Source organism: Rhinolophus hipposideros, assembly GCF_964194185.1.
Source record: "Rhinolophus hipposideros genome assembly, chromosome: 14".
NCBI classification, from domain to species: Eukaryota; Metazoa; Chordata; class Mammalia; order Chiroptera; family Rhinolophidae; genus Rhinolophus; species Rhinolophus hipposideros.
In genome coordinates this window covers 27,415,463-27,438,141 of record NC_138060.1, presented here as the reverse complement: position 1 = coordinate 27,438,141, position 22,679 = coordinate 27,415,463, and the positions used below count along the sequence as shown (strand labels likewise).

Genomic DNA, 22,679 nt, shown 5'->3' with positions numbered 1-22,679 from the left:
AAGACTGGGTATAATATAATAATATAATATAATACTGGGTCTTATATTAATTTTTGCTCCAAAAGACGCATTAGAGCTGATTGTCTGGCTAGGTCTTATTTTCAGGGAAAGACAGTATCACAGAAGGTACAATGGAGAAGTGAGACAGTTGCACATACTTAAACAATGACTTTAAGAGTAATAAAATGAACCTGTTTTGTAGTTGAAATGTAAACAGTGGAACTGGAATTAGATTAGTGTTAGAATAAGTAAGACTAGACTTATTTGTAACGTAGTAAGAGAAAAAAATTGACAAGAGGAATTGTCAAAAAGGAGAAAATGAGGAAATATGATGTCCTTGTAAAAGAGCTATACCTCACGTCAAAGGATTGCACCATAATGATTTCCTATGGTATGTCATGGGACAAAATAGTGATAATTTATCAGAGAAAACATCTCTGACCAAAGCATTGGCCCTAGTGAAGCTGTGGCTGCACACCACAGCGCTGAGGCCAGACATGGGGCTCCTGCTGCCAGTGCCAAGTCTCAGACTAATGCATCTGACTGAGCCTCTGCCCCCCAAAGGGAGGCCAGGTCTACAAGTGTCTGGCATTTTCTTCTACAGTTGGAGGTGGGCTCTGCCTCATTTGGAGTCCTGAGAGAGGGAATTCCTGTATTCCTTAGAAAAGTAATTTTAGGGGGCGGATGGCTCAGTTGGTTAGAGTGTGAGCTCTGGGCAACTGGGTTACTGATTGGATTCCCACATGGGCCAGTGGGCTGCACCCTCCACAACTAGAATGAAGACAACGAGCTGCCACCAAACTGCCAGGCGGCCGGATGGCTCAGTTGGTTGGAACACGTGCTCTCAACCACCAGGTTGCCGGTTTGACTCCTGCAAGGGATGGTGGGCTGTGCCCCCTGCAACTAAAATTGAACACGGTACCTTGAGCTGAGCTTCCACTGAACTCCCAGCCGCTGTTCCCCAAAAAAGTCCTGGAAATACACACTGTTCCCCAATAAAGTCCTGTTCCCCTTCCCCAATAAAATCTTTAAATAAACAAAAAGGAGAAATAATTTAGGATCACACACTGATAAAGCCATTTGTCTCTATTTAGAATAATTTGTATAAGGTGGATTCCCAGAAGTAGAATTACTAGGTCAGAGGGCATGAACAAATGTTTATGGTGAGAAAAGCAAACCTGCTGACCTCAACAGTTGGACCTTGGAGCTTTTTGTGTACTTGGATTAATCTTTCCTTTTATACATCATTTGTTGACTGTACTTAGTGAATAGAATATTATGTTTCTTAGAACTTTAAATAGTTGAGGTGGAGGGACTTTAATCTCCCTTTTAAAAATGGAGATTCATCTCTTTTTTTCCCCTTTGATTAATTTTTTGCCTTTTGGTTTGGGGTGCCTGGGTTTGTGCTAGAATTTAAAAATGGATGACATACCTCTTAGATTGTTTTAAGTTAGTACATACACATACTTTTGAAGTGGAAATTCATTTATAGCCGTGTGAACTGTTTTTTTAATTTCCTTTCTCAAACGCTCCCTCCACTCTATATAAAAGTAAATATCCATAATACCTCTTTTCTTCAGACCATTCCAAGTTTTTGTTTTTTGATCAACCAGTATTCCCTTCATGTTAGTTGTTTATGGAGGTGTTAAAACAGGTAGTGAGTCTCCATGTCAAACAGGAGTCTATAGGCTGGCTTAGTGGCAGGTGCTATTGGCTTGCAGCCAGAGAATGTAGGTATTATTAGTTCCAACCCCACCTCTAACTCACTGTGACCTCAGGAGCTCCTTTTCCTCTGTGGCCTTGTGGAAAAGGTGAGGCTTAGCCTTGAAGCCATTTCATGGCCTCTTACAGCGCTACCTGTGTTCATCTCGGTAGAATGGGAGGCTGCAGAGGCTAGAACTCTAACCTGTGTTTATGTGCTGGGTGGGTGTCCTCAAATGTTTGCTAAATGAGGCCAGTGCTGTTATTTCTGTGGGTGTTTTGTACTTAATGCACACTGTTATGTTGCTGCCTTCCCTTTGAATGAATGAGGAACTTACAAAGACCCCCATATCTTTAAAACTATTGGCTTTAATGTACTGTGAAGTTGAAGATGCTGTATGCAGAATGTGGTATTTGTGAGTTCTCCAAATATTCCCTCCACTCGTTATAGTTTTAAAACTATTCTGAGTTGGTTAGACTCCATGGTAACTTTCTTGTGAGCTCTCAGTTCAGGAAAGGTGGTCTTTAAGGGGCAGAGCATGCATTTAGCAAAGGCAACAGTCCAGTTGAAGGGAGAACTTCATAAAGCAAAGTACATCTTGCCTAGAAGCAATTAAATCATATTATTAGACAAACTGCTTCAGCAGCTGGTGAAACAGCAGGAACATGTCAGTTTTGCTTCCTTAGTTACATGGAGTGATAGTGTACTTGACCTTCAGCAGAGCAGGGTCATAAAAAGGGCATCTTTAAACAGCTCTGTCTGGTTTTGGTGAATGGAATCTGCACTGGCAGTTTGAAAGCAAATGCCTGGGAGTTTCCCCAACCAACCGTTGCCTGTTTGGGTTGGACTCACTGGTCTGGAAGGTTCCTGAAGAAAAATGTAAACAAATCTGCGGGGAACCATTGGCATGGTAAGTACAAGTGTCCTGAAGAAAACAACACTGTTACTGAAGTCTGTTCTCATTCTCTCTGTTTCTGGAGGGAAGTCTTTGTAATTCACTGTATTTCATAGGCACTTATTTTTAGAGCAGTTGGTGAAATAGCAGTGGATGTAGGCACCTAGTATGTATTTGAAGGAATTCAATTTAATGTCTATTTACTGCTTAGCACCTAGCCGATTATTTCTTCATAGGAACTATGTTTGAGTATTCTGGGTAAATTCAGGTGGAGCAAAAGCTATTTGTTGTTTTCAGCAGCTTCGTCTGCCTATGAACAGAGAGTTTGTGAACCTCATTGCTCTTAAAACACCTCATCGTTCTACATAATTGTGGATAGTGGTGGTTGACTTTGGATCTGTTTTTGTGCGAGGAAATTCAGGGCTATCGTTTTATCTTTTAAAACATATTATCAACTGGAAAATTAAGAAAGTGGTTAATCAATTTTGATATATATGAGGCTGATTTATAATGTTCAGCTTTGAGTCCTTCATTGACTTTATTTATACTAGTAGAGAAGAGCTGAGCTTACCAGTCATCAAGAGAAGTAATTCTTGAGGAACATGGCACATGGTCCTTGTAAGGTTTTAATCCTCTGTGTGAGGTAAGGGAGGGGTAAGCATCTCAAAGGCCAGCAGCCTCCTGTGGATTCTTCTCTCTGTGATTCAAGTTGCAGCACAAAGAGCCGTTAACTCTTTGCCCACTGACCTTTCATTACACTTACTATTTAATGGTCCGTTGAAATGAAAAATAAAAGGAGGATGTGGTACATTTCAGTTCAGGCTGAAGGTGTCCCCTGCCTGAAACCCTTTACCCACTTAGGTATTTACATTGTTCATTGTTTCACTGGGAATGTTAATTTAAAGAGAGATCGGAAGTTCCTGATAGAGATTTGTAACATATTAGGTCTGCATGATCTGTTTTTTTTCACGGGGTGTGAATTTTGTTGCCCTATTAATAATAATCCAAGGGAATCTTGCAGCCAAAACCCAGAATAAATTACAATTTAGAAACTCTTAATATTTGCTTATCAGCCCAGTCCTATCGGCGGTAAACCACAGAAATTTTTCCTAAGAATTATTTCAAAAAAAAAAAAAAACAATGCTGCCACAGCAACCTTATGTTATGATGGAATAGAGAAGCTTCTCACTCTACGGTGAAAATGTATGAACTTCCATATTAGTCTCATAAACCCACGTGTGTTAGTGGAAGCCAGGACGTTTTGGTTTATATGATAAACTTCCAAGGCGGGTGTTGTGTAGTATGTGAAGGATTCCTAATTAGCAGACAGGCACAAGAGTAGAGTAAAACAAAGGTCTAGGCAGTCCCACGATCAAGAACTATTGATTCATTCCCGAAGTGTTTGCTCACTAAGTAATCATTGTGGGCCTAACATGTACCTCGCCTTTGGAGTACAAGGAGAAATAGGAAATGGTCCCTCTTGAGGTCAGCTTCACCAGGCAGTTCCAGTAAGTGCCCCAGAGAGAGTCCTACATGCAGCAGCTCTGGGATTCCAGAGCAGAATGCCTATACCAACCTGAGAGACCAGGAAAGCCCTTGCCAGAGGAGCAGGGCTTTTATTAAAACTCTCTTTAGACAGGAAACATTTGTGTGTTGGGAAAGCACAGTTAACTTTAGAAAGGATGTAAAATGGCACAGCTGATTTTGCCCTGTAAGTGAGAGACTATGCCCTAGAAGACCTATGTCCAAACCTACTTTTACACCCAGCTTGCTCACGGTTTAATTAAGTCCTTTGGACTAGCAGTTTTCCTGTCGAAAGCGCAAGTGTTCTGGCCAGTGTGTGACACACACCTGGGTGTTGTCAGGCATTCATACGTGTGTGAACGAGGTGGTCCTGTCCTTTCCATGTGAGCCGATTGAAGGAGTATGAAGTAGACTAAGGCAGGAGAGGGCCAAGACGGACATCGAGTACTGAAAAGGCAGGCCAGAAAGAATGGAAAGCAGCCACTTCAAGTCGTCAAAAATGCATCTAATATTTGTATGTCCTGTTACCATATTGACTTTATCACTGTGCTAAATTATATTCAACAAAACGCTTCTGAAAAAAAATTTCTCACCAAAATCACCTAATCCAAGTTCACTAAGATTATATTTTGTTCTGCATGTTTTAGCTCTTATATTTAAATCTTTGATCCATTTTGAGTTAATTTTCCCCCTTTTTATTGTGATAAAATAACACAAAAGTTAATATCTTAACTATATTTAAATGTACAGCTTCAATTTCTCCACATCCTTGCCAACACTTGTTATTTTCTGTTGTTTTTTTATAGTAGCCATCCTAATGGGCGTCACATGTTACCTCATGGTAGTTGGTTTTTATTTCCCTATGACTAGTGATGTTGAGCCGCTTTCCATATGCTTATTGGCCATTTGTATGTCTGTTTTGGAGAAATGTTTATTCATGTCTTCTGCTCATTTGGTAATTGGGTTGGGTCTTTTTTTTTATGTTGTTGAGTTTTAGGTGTTCTCTTTATATTCTGGATATTAATGCCTTATCAGATATATGATTATAAATATTTTCTCCCATTCTGTTGGCTGCCTGCTCTATTGTTACTGTCTTTCAATGTACAAATTTTTAAATTTTTTCATGAAGTTTAATTTGTCTTTTTTTCATTTGTTGCCTGTGTTTTGGGTGTCATATCCATGAAATCATTGCCAAATCCAATGTTGTGATGCTTTTCTCCTATGTTTTCTTCTAAGACTTTTATAGTTTATGTCATAAATTTAGGTCTTTCATCCATTTTGAGTTAAATTTGGTATATGATGTTAGGTAAGAGTCCAGATTCATTCCTTTGCCATCTAGATATTCAGTTTTCCCAGCGCCATTTGTTGAAAAGACTATCCTTTCCCCCATTGAATGGTCTTGGCACCCTTGTCAAAAATCATTTAACCATATATTGAGGATTTATTTCCAGGATTTCTGTTCTATTCTATTGGTCTATATGTCTTTCTTTATGCCAGTACTATACTGTTTTATTGACTGTAGCTTTATAGCAAGTTTTGAAATCAGGAAGCGTGAGTCTTCCGGCTTTGTTTTTTTGTTGTTTTTTTTTTTGTCAAAGTATTTTTGGCTCTTTGGGGCCCACTGAGATTCGATATGAATATTAGGACAGGTTTTTCTAGTTCTGCAAAAAGCATCATTGGGATTTTCATAGGGATTATATTGAATCTGTAGATCACTTTGGGTAGTATTGACATTTTAGCAATAATTTAGTCATTTGATCCATGAACATGGAATATGTTTCCATTTATTTATGCCTTTAATTTCTTTCAGCAATGTTTTGTAGTTTTCATTGTACAAGTCTTTCACCTCTTTGGTTATGTTAATTCCTAACTATTTTATTCTTTTTGACGCTGTTACATGGAATTATTTTTGTAATTTTCTTTTCAGATGGTTCAGTGCGTTGACTTTCTATTCTGTTACTTTGCTGAATTCATTTATTCTAGTGTGTGTGTGTGTGTGTGTGTGTGTGTGTGTGTGTGTGTGAGTGTGTGTAATTTTAGGGTCCTTTTTGCCCACCCTAGCTCCCACAAGCTGTGTGCAGGCTGCTTCAGGAACACAGTGCACACACAGCTGCTTGCTTTGGGTGGAGGTGGAGGATGAGTAGCTGCTACTGTTCTAAGAGCTGAAATTGACCAAAATTACCTGCAATTTATTGCCCAAGCCTACTTTTAACAGGTTGAGAACTTTCCTTCTATTCTTTGTTTGCTAAGTGTTTTTACCATGAAAAGGTATCATATTTTGTCAAATGCTTTTTCTCTGTTAGTTGGGATGATCATGTAATTTTTGTCCTCTATTCTTTTAATGTGCTGTATTACAGTGTTTGATTCATATGTTGAACCAACTTTGCATTCCTTAGATAAATCCTCCTTAGTCAGGACATATAATTGTATAATCTATATGCTTATATATTTGGTTGGCCGTTGTTTTGGTGAGGATTGTTGCACCTGTTTTCATAAAGAATATTGGTCTGTAGTTTTCTTGTGATGTCTTTGTCTGGTTTTGGTATCAGGTGATACTGATCTCATAGAATGAATTAGGAAGTGTTCCCTCCTCTTCTGTTTTTTGGAAGAGTTTATAAAACATTGGTTCATAACATACTTTTATTCAAGGAAAAATACCTGCCCACTTCAGGTGCCCACTCAGAATTTTTGAGCCTTGCTTTGGTGGGTACTGACTAAATTCCAGACCCTCATATTTCTGATGGCTTTTCCCAACCTCATCTCAGTGGGGCTGGAGGGTTACCAGGACTCTTTGACAAGTATTAATGCCCGCAGTTCTACAATGCTGTTAGAGCATTCTTTCTGGAAACTCTGCTCTTAAAGGAGTGTTTTACAGCTTGGAGACAGTGAAAAAATTCATCACATTCTTTTGGTAGCTTTTTATTTTATTGAAGTTGTGCACAACAGACCTGAAAATTTCTTTGTTTTTTTGTTTTTTCCTTGCATTTTCAACATTAGAAAGAGCTATTTTATGATTGTATATGCTTTGTGCCATCCTGGATCAATATCTCTTTGATTCTTTATCATCCTGGGTCCACACTCTAGAACTACACTAGTTTAGCACTGGGCATCTTTCTGAGCCCCTTGTGATCCAGCCCACTTTTCACCCACAGGTACCACGTACACAGACCTCTCGGCCGGAATCTCCAGGGATGACCAGCCCCTCCCCACGCATCCAGATAATCTCCACCGACTCTGCGGTAGCCTCACCTCAGCGCATTCAGGTACCTGCACCAGCCCCACCTGCCTAAGGGTTTCACTGAAGAGTTGTGATTCTTGGGCATTAAGTACAGCACAACTTCATTTATTCTTTAAAAAGTAAAAGAAGAAAAAGTTTACATTTATTGAACTAGCTTTTAATATAAAAGTCCACACTATTGTTTCCAACTATTGGGATGAAGTACCATTTTGTTACTTATGTGCTTCTAAATTGAGAGGCAGTATGTCCTAGTAGTTAAGAGTATGGGCCCCCACTTGAAGTCAAATCCAGTGCCCCATTTTATAGCTTTTTTGACCCTGGAAAATTAACTTTTCAATGCGTCACTTGTTTCATCTAGGAAATGTACGTAATAGTAATACTTATCTCATAAGGTTATTGTAAGGAATCAATGGGATATTGCTGGCAAAGTGCTCAGAATAGTGCCTGGCACATATTAATGTTCAATGTGTACTAATTATTTATATACAGAGGGTGCCCAAAAAATGTATACACATTTTAAGAAAGGAAAACTATTAAATATTAAATGTTAATATTTGATATTAAAATTGTAATATTCAATATATACTGATAACAAAAGATGACTATGAGTCACGTTTGACTTCTGCAGTTACTAGAGGTGCTAAAGTGTTTGCCATCAGCGTCCAGACACTTCTGATTATGGCAAACTACTGCTTGAGCAACACTGACCAAAGTGTCTACTTGTATACATTTTTTTGGCATCCCCAGTATAATATTATTACTAGCATTGTTATTAACTAATCAGTATTCACTCATGGGAAGTTTAGTCTTCCCCAGAGCTCTGAACCTGCCTGTGGCTCAGTGAATAAAGAGAAGGGATGGGTATAGAAATCAGGATCAACAAACTTGGATTAAAGATTCATAGTTATCTCAACAAGTTAAATCAAAAGGCCAAACCAATAAAAAGTATGAACAAAGATGAATGGCAAAAGAAAATATTAGTTATATGACATGAGTTTGAGAGAATAGTAGGGTAGACAGGTATTTGAGTAAGTAAAAGGGTTGCTTTCATTTACAGTTTATTTCAAGCTTAGTATAAGTGAACAATATGGCCAAGTAACTAGATAATTTCTATAGTGTTTGCGCACTCTTACAAGTAATTTTATAGATTATTATAAACTAAGCATAGAAGAGTTCTAATAAGTAAAATGAAATAAATTAAAATTATATTCTCATTATGTTTGTATTATATAATATTTTATCATAAATACAGGAGTTCATATATTTGTCATTATTTTAACTTTACACCAAGTAGGAAATACATAACTGAGTGTGTGGAAATTCAGAAGTAATGGCCTGACATTGTTTTACTATTCACCAGAATTAGAAATTTTATATAGCTAAGTTATTATTTCTTTTTTACTTTGTTCTCATTTGCTAATTATGACTTCAAAATGCGTCCTTTATAGTTTTCTGTAGTAGGTGTTAGGCCCCTGCCTCTTTAATTCTCCTGACTGGGGAAGGAGCTAACTGCATTTAACCATGACGGCTACATCATGATCTCACACCCATGTGAGGGCAGATGAGAACACAGACAGTTCCCCCAGGAGACTCTCAGCAGCTAGTGTGTATTTCAAGAGAGTGCATGTTTCCCCTGCATTGGTGTAAGAAGAGTCTTTGTTTTCTAAGGGCCATTCTAGCATCCCATTTCATACAGTGAGACTTCCCAGGGCCTGGTGCTCGGCCCATGGTGACATTGGTGTCCTGGCTGGAATGCAGTAAGGTCCCTTGAACAGAAGTCTTATAGAATAGATCCTTGGCATTGAGCTTCCGGTCTCTGTAGGGAAGATAACCCATTAGCATGCAATTTATTAGTATAAATATAGTTGAAAATCTTTTCATTACGAACTGTCAATAAAATTGAGTACCATTTTGTTACTTACATGCTTCCAAATTGAGAGGCAATATGTCCTAGTAGTGAAAGAGTATGGGCCCCCACTTGAAGTCAAATCCAGTGCCCCATTTTATAGTTTTTTTGATCCTGGAAAAGAGCAACTGAACTGACTGTGTTTCATGGTTTCTTTTGTTTTTAAGGAAAATTAAGATTATAGGGTAATTTCTCTGTTCTTGATGCTGGTGCTCATAGCTTTGATGAAGTTTTCATTTCTAAGCCTGACTCTTGATGCCTCCTCCAAGCTCTGAGGCTGGCCGGGGAACAGGATAAATGCTATGGTGTTTGAATGAATAACAATGCTTGGAACCCAAATAGTGCCTTCTATAATAAAGTTGGGAGGGAAAGATTGTATAATCAGGATGACGGACCAGGCAACATTTAAACTTTCACTCTGAATGGCACAGACTTAGGGGTCAGATCTTGTCTCCACTCAGCTATGTGACCCTGGGGAAAGATTTCATAACCTGTATGTATAGCTGTAAAAGAGTAATAAAAATTGTACCTATTTTATAGGGTTTTAAAAGGATTAAATGAGATAATTCCTGTAATCTCATAGGAAGCAAACATCAATAAATGTTAGGAACTGAGATGATTTTTTAATGTGTTTTTTTTAATATAATTTCAAACTTACAGAAAATAGTACATGGAAATCCTGTATACCCATTACCCAGATTCACTAATTGTTTGCTGTAACATTCTGAGTCTGTGTATGTATATATTTCTAAATCATTTAAGAATAAATTAGAGACATCACATCTCTTTGCCCTGAATGCTTCAGTATGTTTCCTAAGAACAATGACATTCTCTTACATAATCACAATACAGTTATCAAAATCAGGAAATTTATTATTCATGATTATATCTCTGTTCCCCCCATAATGTTTAGGATACAGTAGGGGTCAATAAATGCTTAGTGAATTAATAAAGTGATAAATGATCTTAATACTAAAAAATAAAAATCAGCAAATTTAATATTGAAGCATGCCATTATCTAACCCACAGTCCATATTCTAAAATGTCATCAAGTTGTCCCAGTTAAGTCCTTTATAGCTATATTTTCCCATCCCGGGGTTTATATTACTGTTTTTAATAATGATAATAATAAGGTGTGACAATCAGCAAAATCAACATATCTAGTTATGCAGGTCAACAGAGGGTGAGCTGAAGCATAGATTTACGTTCATTAGTGTCTTTTTTTCTTTTTTTTTTTTTTTAAGATTTTGTTGGGGAAGGGGAACAGGACTTTATTGGGGAACAGTATGTACTTCCAGGACTTTTTTTCCAAATAAAGTTGTTGTCCTTTCAATCTTAGTTGTGGAGGGTGCAGCTCAGCTCCAGGTCCAGTTGCCGTTTCTAGTTGCAGGGGGCGCAGCCCACCATCCCTTGTGGGAGTTGAATCGGCAATCTTGTGGTTGAGAGGACGTACTCCAACCAACTGAGCCATCTGGGAGCTCAGTGGCAGCTCAGCTCAAGGTGCCATGTTCAATCTTAGCTGCAGGGGTGCTGCCCCCACCATCCCTTGCGGGACTCGGGGAATTGAACTGGCAACCTTGTGGTTGAGAGCCCACTGGCCCATGTGGGAATCGAACCAGCAGCCTTCGGAGTTAGGAGCACTGAGCTCAAACCGTCTGAGCCACCGGGCCGGCCCCCATTAGTGTCCTTTTATCCTAATAGCTGCAAAAGGGTTTTGGGGCCAACTGGCAAGGGTAGCAGTCCTCAGAGTGGGGGGGTAGCCTTGTGGCTGGGGTTGAGAGCTGTTGTTTTTTGGGATACAGCAGTCTAGAGTGGGAGCTGTGGGAAGGAGATGGGGGATTAAGAAGAACCATAGGAGAGCCCCACTTGTCTGAGAAAGAGGCTTAATCTAAGCCATCTAAGCACAAAGTAGCTTCTCAGGAAATCTCACAAGTTTTCTTCATATGCACATCTTTCCAGGCCAATGGTTTTCAAATTGTGTTCTTTATTGCTTCCCAGATTACATAAAATTAGTTTGAAAGTTTATTTTTTAATCCAGCTTTCAAAGCGATTAAGATACCCATGTTTCCCCGAAAATAAGACCTAGCCGGACCATCAGCTCTAATGCGTCTTTTGGAGCAAGAATTAATATAAGACCCAGTCTTATATACTATACTATACTATACTATACTATACTATACTATACTATACTATACTATACTATACTATACTATACTATACAATTTTATGTAAGACCGGGTGTTGTATTAAAATAAGACTGGGTTTTATATTAATTTTTGCTCCAAAAGACACATTAGAGCTGATGGTCCAGCTAGGTCTTATTTTCTGGGAAACATGCTGGTTTAAAAGAAAAACACACTTGAACATGTCCTGTACCAAATCTGACACACTGGAGATCACCAGTCCACTCACTTGTACTGCCATGTTTGTTCTCTTTGGGGCAGACCTTGGTATAAAGCTTCCCTTGCCACCTTGGTGTATTTTAAGATTTCCCTGAGATATTCCTCCATATTCCCCATTTCAAGTTTATGTTTTTTAGAAGAGCATAGTCGTACTCATTGTTTGATCTAAGGAAATGTTTAAATTTCAGCTTATAAAATACATTTATATTATAAAATACTTCATTTATCTACTGTATATATTGAGGTTTCACATTATACCAGAAAGGATTTTTGCGTTTATATATTTTTTGAAAGTTTGAAATCTTTGTTACATTCCCGTGGGGAAGGCATCTTGGGCTCTTATAGCAGCCCCTTCTCCACTCTTGCCTACTTCTCCCTTCTACCAGCTCCGTAATCCTAACATCCCTTCTTCAAGCTGCCAGTGTCTGTTCTCCATCCTTTCCACGTCCATAACCATCTGATGTTTCCTTTCTCACTCTGGTGTTCTAGTGACCTCGCTCAGGTACTTGTACCATGTTTCCCCAAAAATAAGACCTAACCAGACCATCAGCTCTACTGCGTCTTTTGGAGCAAAAATTAATATAAAACCCGGTCTTATTTTACTATAAGACCAGGTATGATATAATAATATAATATAATAATATAATATAATATAATATAATATAATATAATATAATTGATATAATAATATAATACGGGGAAACAGGGTAGGAGCTGTTTGTTTGTATGTATTGAATGGGTAATAGGTGCACATAGGAACAGAATCACACCAAACAGGGTACAGAGTAAAAGATGAGTCTCCCTTCCTCCTCCCTAAGTGTCTCCCAAGAGGTAGCCACCATTACCATATCACTTATTCTTTCAGATCCGCGATATGCGTATACACCTACAAGCATATGTATAAATACACACAGCATGTTTTTAAACATGTGACAGCATTCTGCCCACTCTTTCTGCACCTTACTCTTTTTTTCTTAACACTGTCTTTTGGAGGTGATTCCATGTGTATACACAGAGCTTCTTTTCTCTTGAGTTGCAATTTGATGTTCCATTTCATGGATGCTGCAATGAATAACTTTGACCTGCTTGATTTAGCATATGTGAGAGTATTTCTGTAGGACCAGTTCCTCTAAGTAGGCTTGCTGGGGGAAAGGGTGCGTCCATGTGTAATTTTTTTTTGTTTGAGGTATATGGTACGTCCTTACTTAATATCCTCGATAGATTCTGCAACTGTAAGTGAAATGACTTATAATGAAACCATTTTTACCAGAGGCTAATTGATATAAACAAGAGTTAAGTTCCTACAGCGTCTCATCAACATTGTGAGGAAACAATACTGAACAAAAAATTACGTTGTTTGAGGAGCTGCTGTAATTGAAATATAACTAATGTGTTAGTTTCAGGTGTGTAACATAATGATTCGCAGTTTGTATGTATGTGAAATAATCACCACAATAAGTCTAGTTACCATTCATCACCATGGGTTATTATCATTTTAATTCTTTCAATGAAAACTTTTAATATCTACTCTCTTAGTAACGTACTAATGTGCAATACAGTATTATTGACTGTAGTCACCATGCTGTATGTTATATCCCCAGGACTTACTTATTTTATAACTGGAAGTTTGTACCTTCTGACCTCCTTCACCCATTTCGCTCACCCCCTCACCCCTGCTTCTGGCAGTCACCAGTCTGTGCTGTTTATATGTGAGCTCTTGTTTTTTTGTTTTGTTTTGTTTCTAAGATTCTACATATAAGTGAGATCATATGGTATTTGGACATTTTAACAATATTAATTCTTCCAGTCCATGAGCATAGAATATCGTTCCATTTATTTGTGTCTTCGATTTTTTTTTATTAATGTCTTATAATTTTCAGTGGTTAAATTTATTCCTAGATATTTTATCCCAAAGATGTAATTGTAAATGGGAATTTTTTAAAATTTCTCTTTCTGATAATTCATTATTAGTGTATAAAAACACAACAGACCTTTGTATATTGATTTTGTATCCTGCAAGTTTACGAATTCATTTATTCTAACAGTTTTTTATGAGATTTTTAAGGTTTTCTATATATAATGTCATCTGCAAATTGTGACAGTTTCACTTTTTCCTTTTACAATTGGATGCCTTTTCTTTCTTTCTCTTGCCCAGTTGCACTGACTAGGACTTCCAACACTATGTTGAATAAAAGTGGGGAGAGTAGGCATCCTGGTCTTGTTCCTGATCTTGGAGGAAAAGCTTTCAGCTTCTTACTTAGTATGACAATAGCTGTGTGTCCATGTGTAATTTTGACAGTAGTTTCCAGAGTGCCTTCCAAAGAAGTTGTGCCTACTACCAGCCTGATATGAGAGTGCCTGTTTCCCCACACACTCATCTATATATTGTGCAGTATGTACATTTTAATCTTTCAGTTTTCGAGGTGAAATTACATATCATTGCTGTGTAAATTTTGCATTTCTGTTACTATTGTTGAACATCCAAGCTAATAACTCAAATTTTATGTAATTATAAATAAGAAAGGACTCTTTCCCCATCCTTTCCTGTACCCCTATCCCATTTACTTTACAACCAATAGGCTTTTAAAAAATTATGTCTAATTTTATTTTGATTATCTTACTACATTAAATGTACTTTATGATCCAAAGGTAAATACGTATATTAAAATAGTAGGCTTTTCCAGAACCTCTGCTCTGAAATATCCCAGATCAATCGCTAAGTATTGGTTTTACAGAAGGATTCATAGTCATAAAACTTACAGGAAATAATTCTGGCCTAACTTGTATGATATTGGCTGTAGTTCTTTCCTGCACCTTCTCTGCTGGACTGCTAAAAGTAGGGATTCCTCAGGATTGCACTTTGGGGCCAGTTTGTCTTGTCTGTATTTTCTCTAGCAGAACCCTAGGCTTTAAATGTTATTCTATGCTAGTGACTCCCAAATGGTATCTCTGGCCCAGACCTCTGTTGTGAGCTCTATATAGTTCAAAATATTTTAAGTTTTTTCTTGACACTTTATCTTTGATACATGTGTCATTCTAAATATTTGGGGATTTTTCTAGCTGTCTTTCTATTACTGATTGCTAGTGTAATTCTATTACGATTTGAGAACATACTTTATGATTCCTTTGTTTTACTTTTTAGGTGTATTTTATGGCCCAGAATGTGATCTGTCTTAATGAATGTTACATGCAAGCTTGAGAAGAATGTGTATTCTGTTATTGTTAGATGGATTATTTTATAAATGTCAAGTTATATTGAGTTGATTGATAATGCTGTTCAGGCCAACTATATCCTTATTGATTTTCTGCCTGCTTGATCCATCAGTTGCTGACGGGAGAAATGACATCTCCAACTGTCATAGTTGATTTCTCTATTTCTCCTTGGTAGTTCTATCAGTTTTTGCCTCACGTATTTTGATACTGTGTTGTTAGGTGCATACACACTTAGGATTATTGTCTTTGGTGGAAATTGACCCATTTATCATCATGTAATGTCTCTCTTTATTCTTCCTGATATTTTCCTTGTTCTAAAGTCTACTTTGTCTTTAAATTAATATAATTACTCCAGCTGTCTTTTGATTAGTGTTAGCATGGTATCTTTCTCTTTTAATCTATGTCTAGAGTTTCCTGTAGACAATTTATAGTTGATTTTTCTTTTTTCTTTTTTTTTTTATCTAAGTGACAGTCTCTGTCTTTTAATTAGTGTATGTAGACCTTCACGTTTAAAGTGATTATGGATATATTTGGATTAATATCTAACGTGTGTAACTTTTCTGTTTGTTGCCAGAGGCTTCTTTTTCTTCTGGATTTGACTGAGTAACTTATATGATCCCTTTTATATCTTAGTGTATCAAATATACTTCTTTATAAATGTTTTTAGTTGTTGCCCTAGAGTTTACAATATCCATTTTAAACTAATCTAAGTCCACCGTCAGACAACACTATTCTATTTCACATACAGTGCAGGAACCTTATAGCAGGGTATTCCCTGTTCCTCCCCCCACTTCCTGTGACATTGCTGTCCTTCATTTCACATTCAGTGCATTAGTACTATTATTAACTTAAACAATTATTTTTCAGATAAATTAGAAATGAAAACAAGATTTTATTTTACCTTCTGTTAATTCAGGGGCGTGAGGACAAACTTCTTACATCTTTATCACAGGAAGTAGTTTGCAAATGGGAGAAAGGGAACAGAACAAGTTCTAAAAGGAAAGGGAGAGGGGGATGAAATCTCTTCCCTTATTTTCAAAAGGAAGAATTAAGCCTCTTGTCTTTCATTGGTATTTGCTCTGGCAAACAGTATATGCCTAAATGTAGTTTTTCAGTATTCTGCTTGATGTTATCTAAGCTTCATAGATCTATGGTTTGGTATTTGTCATTAATTTTGGAAAGTTCTCGGTCATTATTACTTCAAATAGCCCTTCATTCTCCTTTTGGGCTTCCATTACACATATATTATATCTTGAAATTGTCCCATACATCTTGGATATTCTGTTTGGGGTGGTTTTGGTTTTTTGGGGGGGCGGGGGCGGGTGTTCCCATTCTTTTCTTCCCCTTTGCATTTCAGTTTAGGGAAGTTTCTGCTGACCTATCTTCAAACTCACTGATTCTTTCCTTGGTTGTGTCCAGTGTTCTGGTGAGCCCATCAAGGCATTCTTCATTTATCTCGCAGTTTTTTATTTCTAACATTCCTACTTTCTGAGAATTTCCATCTCTGCTTACATTCTCTTCTGTTCTTGCATGTTGTCCTTTTTCTTTTAGAGACCTTAACATATTAATCATGGTTGTTTTAAATTCTTTGATAATTCCCACATTTGTGTCATGTCTGAGTCTGGTTCTGATACTTGTTTTGTCTCTTCAGATTGTGTTTTTCTTGCCTTTTGGCATGCCTTGTAAATTTTCTGTTGAATGCCAGACAGTATTAGCTGTAACAGGTAATAGGAACTGAGGTAAAGAAACCTCTAGTATGAGGATTTATATTAATCTGGCTAGGGGTTGAGCTGTATTTAATGTTTTCCTATAGCTGTAGATGCTAGACGTTTCGAATTCCTCCTGTATCTTTGGTTTTGTGTGTTGACTGGGGCTTCCTTAGGTATTCCTCCTCAGAGAGTCTGTGTCTTGAAGCTCGTCTAGCTTATGAAGTAACCACATGTTATACTTTTCAAATTTGTGTTCTAGGTTTCTTTGGATAAATACACAGAAGTGGAATTACTGGGTCCTTCTTTGTCTCCTGTTACAGCCTTTGTTTGTTTCTTGTTATAGCCTATTTTGTCTGGTGTAAGTATTGCTGCCCCAGTTTTGTTTGGGTTTTTTTTGTTGTTTTTTCCATTTCTGTTATCATGAAATATCTTTTTCCATCTCTACTTTCAGTCTGTGTGTGACTTTTAATATGAAGTGAGTCTCTTGTAAGCAACATGTGTAAGACTCTTATTTTCTTTTACATTCAGCCACCTTATGTCTTTTGATTGGAGCATTTAATTCATTTACATTTAAAGTAATTGTTGGTAAATTTAGTTAAATGTAGTTATTACCATTTTATTCATATTTTTATCTCTTTTTCTTCTTAAAGAAATCCCTTTAACATTTCTTGTAATACTGGTTTAATAATATTGGTTTAGTGGTGATGAATTCCTTTATCTTTTTCTTGTCTGGGAAGCTCTTTATCTGTCTTTCAATTCTAAATGATAGCTTTGCTGGGTAGAGTAATCTTGATTGTAGGTCCTTGCTTTCCCTCACTTTCACTATTTTGTGCCAGTTCCTTCTGGTCTGCAAAGTTTCTGTTGAGAAATCAGCTGACAGTTTTATGGGAGCTCCCTTGTAGAAAACTGCTTTTCTCTTGCTGCTTTTAAGATTCCATCTTTGTCTTTAACCTTTGGCATTTTAATTATGATGTGTCTTGGTGTGGGCTTCTTTAGGTTACTCTTGTTTGGGACTCTCTGTGCTTCCTGGACTCATATGTCAATTTCCTTCACTAGGTTAAGGAAGTTTTATGTCATTATTTCTTCTAATAGGTTTTCAATACCTTGCTCTCTTTTCCTCCTGGTACTCCTATGATGTGAATATTGGTACACTTGATGTTGTTTGTCCCAGAGGTCCCTTAAACTATCCTCATTTTTTTTTTTGTATTTTTCCTTTTTGCTGTTCTGATTGGGTGTTTTCTGCTGCCTTCCAAATTATTGATTTGATCCTGTTTCATCTAATCTACTATTGATTCCCTCTAATGTGTTCTTCATTTCAGTACTGTGTTCTTCATTTCTTTTTTTTTAAATCTCCATTTTTATGTTTCCTATCTCTTTGTTGAAGTTCTCACTGAGATCTTTGAGCATCCTTATAATCAGTGTTTTAAACTCTGCATCTGGTAGATTGCTTGTCTCCATTTTTGTTTAGTTCTTCTGGTCTGTTCTTTCATTGGACATGTTTCTTTGTCTCCCCATTTTGGCTGCCTCCCTGTGTTTGTTTCTGTGTAGTAGGTAGGGGTGCTGTGTCTCCTGGTCTTGGTAGAGTGGCCGATGTAGTAGGTGTCTTGTGGTATACAGTCTCCCTGGTCACCTGAGCTGGGTGCTGCAGGTATGTCCCTTGTGTGGGTTGTGTGTACAGTCCTGTTGTAGTTGAACCTGATTGCTGTTTGCACGCCAGTGGGAGGGTTTGCACGTCAGTATGAGGACTGACTGTGACTATAGGGAAGGCACTGTTGTGCAGGGGCCAACTCTATGGAGTAGGACTCACGTTAGCAGGGCCCTAGTGCCTGCTGAGTCTGCCCTTTGGATGTGTCATTTGTGGAGGTGATGGGGTGGTGCTCTGGTGGGGTCTGAAGCTGACCACCAGGTATTTGGTTCTGTGGCCTCAAGGGAGGGGCTCTGGTGCAGACTAAGTTCAGCTGCTGCCTGTGCCCTACCCAGGGCCACTGGGTATGAGCTACAAAGTGATCTGCAGGTGGTTGCTACTTGTGCTGGGCTTAGAGGTGCCTAGGAGAAGCTAAGCTGAAAACTAAGGCTGCCTGCTGCTAGTGCCATGCTTGGGGCTGCTTAGCAAGAGGTACAGAACATGCAGAGGCCAGAAACGTTTGAGAGATTTTAGGGAATTCTGCAGCATTCACCAAGACAGGCCATTTGTATAGAAAACCCACTGGAAATGGCTTGGGTGGACCCAAAAGTTGGGTGGGGCAGGGTTTCAGGGAATCACCAAGGTGGGGTGAACGAACAGTGTTAGCCACATCGATAGAGACTTAGATATGGTACTTGGGTGCACCTACAGGCTGGGTAAGGGAAGGACTCAACAAAGGAACAATGGCTTCTGCCAGCACTTCTTTCTGGGGAAAAAGCTGTCCCTTTAGCCCTCACTCTGAAGTCAGACAACTCAGTTCCGAGCTGCTGCACCCACACTGGAGCTCAGAGCAAGTGAGTCCATCAGCGAGTAAGTCTGTGCACAGGCCCTTCAAAAGGATCACCTGGGACTCCAGCAGACCTCTTCCTCACTCAGCCACAGTCCACTGGTTTTCACAGCCAGAAGTTATAGGAACTTCTCTTCCCAGCCCTGGAACCCTAGGCTGGGACGCCTGGCGTGGGGTACAACCCCTTGCTCCTCAGGGGGTACCTCTGCAGCTGAGATATCCCTCCCAGTTTTTAAATACCTCATGTGGGTGTGGGACCAGGCCATGCCACGTCTCTGCTCCTCCTATCTTGACATGGCTTCTTCTCTATATCCTTAGTTATAGGACTTTTGTTCAAATAGATTTCAGGCGATTCTCGAAGATGGTTGTTCTGTAGTTGTAATTTTGATATGGTCGTGGGAGATGGAGGGCACAGTGTTTATCCACTTCACCATCTTGACTGGAATCATTTACTTTTTTGCATTGGTCCAAAAGTGTTTTTAAATAGATTTCCTTTAGTTTTTTTATTTTAATTTAATCATCTTTGCTATTTTTCCCTTATTATGCTGTAATATACCCTGACCTTTAATTATCTGACAAATTTTATATATTTATTTATACACAAATATGTATGTGGTGTGTGTGGGCTCATGCATATCTATTAATAATAGTATAAGATAGATATAAAATAGTGTAAGAACTTGAAGACCTGATTTTAGGAGGGGAAATACCCTGAATGGCTCTGATGGTACTTTGAATGAAATCCCTACTCCCAGCAAGGCCAATCCACCTCTCTGTCTGGGTTCCTTGGGCCACTCTTCATTGTCCATGGGCCTGAGATCGGTTCTAAGAGTTGCTTTCTCTTAGGGTTTTCCATATGCCAGAACATTTCCTATTGCTTAGAACACGGTTTTCCCTAAACCTTTATCTGTCTGTCTTCTCAGCCTTGAATCTTGTTTTAAATGCCCCCTCCTCACAGAGCCTTCCTTTACCTTCTTTCTAAAGTTAGTGTTTGTGTTATTCTCTCTTAACCCCAACCTGATTTTTTCCCTCATAATACATAGCATATAAACTGAAATTGTTAACTAGCTGGTCTGTTTACTTGTTTTTTACCAGTCTCTTCCAGTAAACTGAAAGCTTCATGAAAGCAGGAGCCATCTCCATAATGCCTGTAATCTAGCAAAGCACCTGGCACAGAGTAGACCTTTGTAAGTATTTGAGGAATGATTGAAAGGCTAATTGAGCTATAGTAAAAAGTCTTAATTTTCCCACTTAGAAAGATTTGATGAGCTAAAAGAACTAAGACATGACTTCCCAAGCGAGGAGCGCACTATGTAAGAGCTTAGAGAAAGGAAATACTTTTACCAGGGTCCTGTTATGTTCTGGGCGGTATACCAAGTACTTTCACACACCTTGTATCATTTCACTTTCTTAATAATCCTTTTTTTGTGGATATGTAAACAGAGGCTCAGAAGGCTTGTATAACTGCTCCATGCTGACACAGTTGGGAAGCAGTAGAGCAGGCATTCCATCTGCAGCTCTAGCTGCAAAACTCTATCTCAGGATCACAAATTCAGGTATTTACAGGATCACGTTGACAAGGTGGGGATTGGGACAAACCAGAGAGCCTGTGCCCCATCTAAAGAGGCAGTCACACCCAGTTAGCTGTTGACATGGGGGAACTTGGACCCTGGATGGCCAGAGTTTCCAGTTTTTCAAGAGAACTGTAGGTCTGATATTTATGGGAAACAATTCTATTTTCAGATGTTGGCATCCAGTTTTTTAAATTTTTAAACTTTTGGAAGTGAAACAAGTTATCCAGTGGCCGGTTTTTACCTTCAGGGGTCCATTTGCAGGTTCTTCTGTACAACAGAAATGGTGAGCCCAGCCTAGCTGGAACAGAGAGTGGGTAACATGGAGGAGAACAGCAGTGTGCCAGGTCACATTGAGGTCCTTTGGAGAAAGAACTAGAAAGAGCCTTGTGCTAGTAGAATACAGTCAGCTCTGCTATAATGTGACATGTGCATTCCTAAAAATTCCCACACTGTGCAAAATTGTGCAGTGGAAATCACAGGGCCTATGGGAATCTGTCTCTGACATCACATGGCCTTCCTATGAGGACACCAGTCGTTGGATTTAGGGCCTACTACCCTAATCCAATATGGCCTCATCCTAACTTGATTACATCTGCAAATGCCCTGTTTCCAAATAAGGTCACGTTCACAGGTACCATGGGTTAGGACTTAGGACTTAACCATCTCTTTTTGGGGGACACAGTTCAACCCATAATATCTCACTTCCACTTCTCCACAGGAGACTTAAATGTTAATAAGTCTAGATATATTTTCTCAGTTTAGTGTTTCCTTGGTCTCATTCAACGGGAGGCTACCTGTTTTCCATATTGAACAGTTGGCAAAGTTCTTGTGTTAGACTCTGTGAGTTTCCTGTTCAGCTGTGGAAGGTCTTGGTTTGCCTCATGGTCACCCCGGGGGTTCCAGTGGGTATTTGGGGAATTTTTTTTTTCTGCTTACATGTTTTGTTTTTTTCATGAAGGCAATATCTAACTGGAAAATGCAAATATCTTGGGAGAGAAGGATAAACAAAAAATTTTTTAATGTTTTATAAATAATTCATTGAACTCATGTGAGCCTGAGTCTTTGGGAAGGGAAGAAAATAGTCTGGGCTTTGGGATATGTTATAGAGTCACCAAGAGCAACTGTCCCTGTCCAGACCCAGTCCTCCCAGCTCCTTCCCGGCTCCATACATGCCTTGCCTCAACCAAGAGGACCCGGGAATAACATAAAAGGAAGTGACACTCCAGTTACTGTGTGTCCCCAGGCGCAGTGTGTGTTATTTCTGAACATACCAAGGCTGAAGGACTTACTAGCCTTGCCTTGGTTGTAGTTGGTCATTTAAGAGCCCTCTAATTCACATGACTATTTTGTTTCTTAGCAGGGAAAACACTTTAGGAAGGAAATAAGAATCGGTAGATGGGAAAAGGAAGTCAGACATTTGACTCAGATCTCAGTGTGATGAGGGCTTTTTGAAAGTCATTGTGCTGACCTCTTGCCTAAGGCAGGAAGTCCCATCTGTGGCATCTGAGAGAAGTGTTTGTCAACCAGTCTTTCAGTTGATCATTGGGTAGGAAAGTTTTTTAAAAGAGAATTCTTTTTACAAGGTTTTTTGTGTCATGTTTTTGCGTTTCAGGGGACTCTGGGTATGCCACAGATTATAACAATGAAAGGTACTTCCTTTCCTTCTCTCTCAATCTGTTCTTCAGCCTTAAAGATCTTTTGATCCTTCAATTGGAAATGATGATTTACTGGGATTTGTGCCCAGCCATCAGCTAAGGATTCGTTTTTGTGTCTTCTGTCCCCAGTCTGCTGTTCTTTCTGGTCGTGCACTTACTGGGCCCTCAGCCAGTAACACACTTTGCCACATCTTTGCATGGCTTCCTCTCTTACATCATTCAGGTATTTGCTCATCGTCACTCCCTCGGAGAGGTCTTTCTTCCTAAAGTGTTTCCCTTGGCTTCTTCCCCATGTCATATTGTGTCCATTTACCCTGCTTTTTAGTTTTCTCTATGGCACTTACTTCATGGATGTACTATGAGTGCTCACTGTCTGTTTCCCCTGCTAGA

At 38.7% G+C, this 22,679-nt stretch overlaps 1 protein-coding gene across 8 annotated transcripts in view; it reads left to right on the top strand.

Moving 5' to 3' along the window:
- The window catches only part of NR2C2 (nuclear receptor subfamily 2 group C member 2), a 72,151-nt gene that overhangs the window by 25,036 nt on the left and 24,436 nt on the right, over nt 1–22,679 (top strand). For all 8 annotated transcript variants that reach the window (XR_013994836.1, XR_013994837.1, XM_081071663.1 and 5 more), the window contains one exon: nt 7,274–7,384. Coding sequence is in view for 6 of the 8 variants with exons in the window: in XM_081071662.1 (XP_080927788.1) it covers nt 7,274–7,384 (111 nt within the window). In the remaining 2 variants the exon portion in view is untranslated. The remainder of the gene's footprint in view (nt 1–7,273; nt 7,385–22,679) is intronic.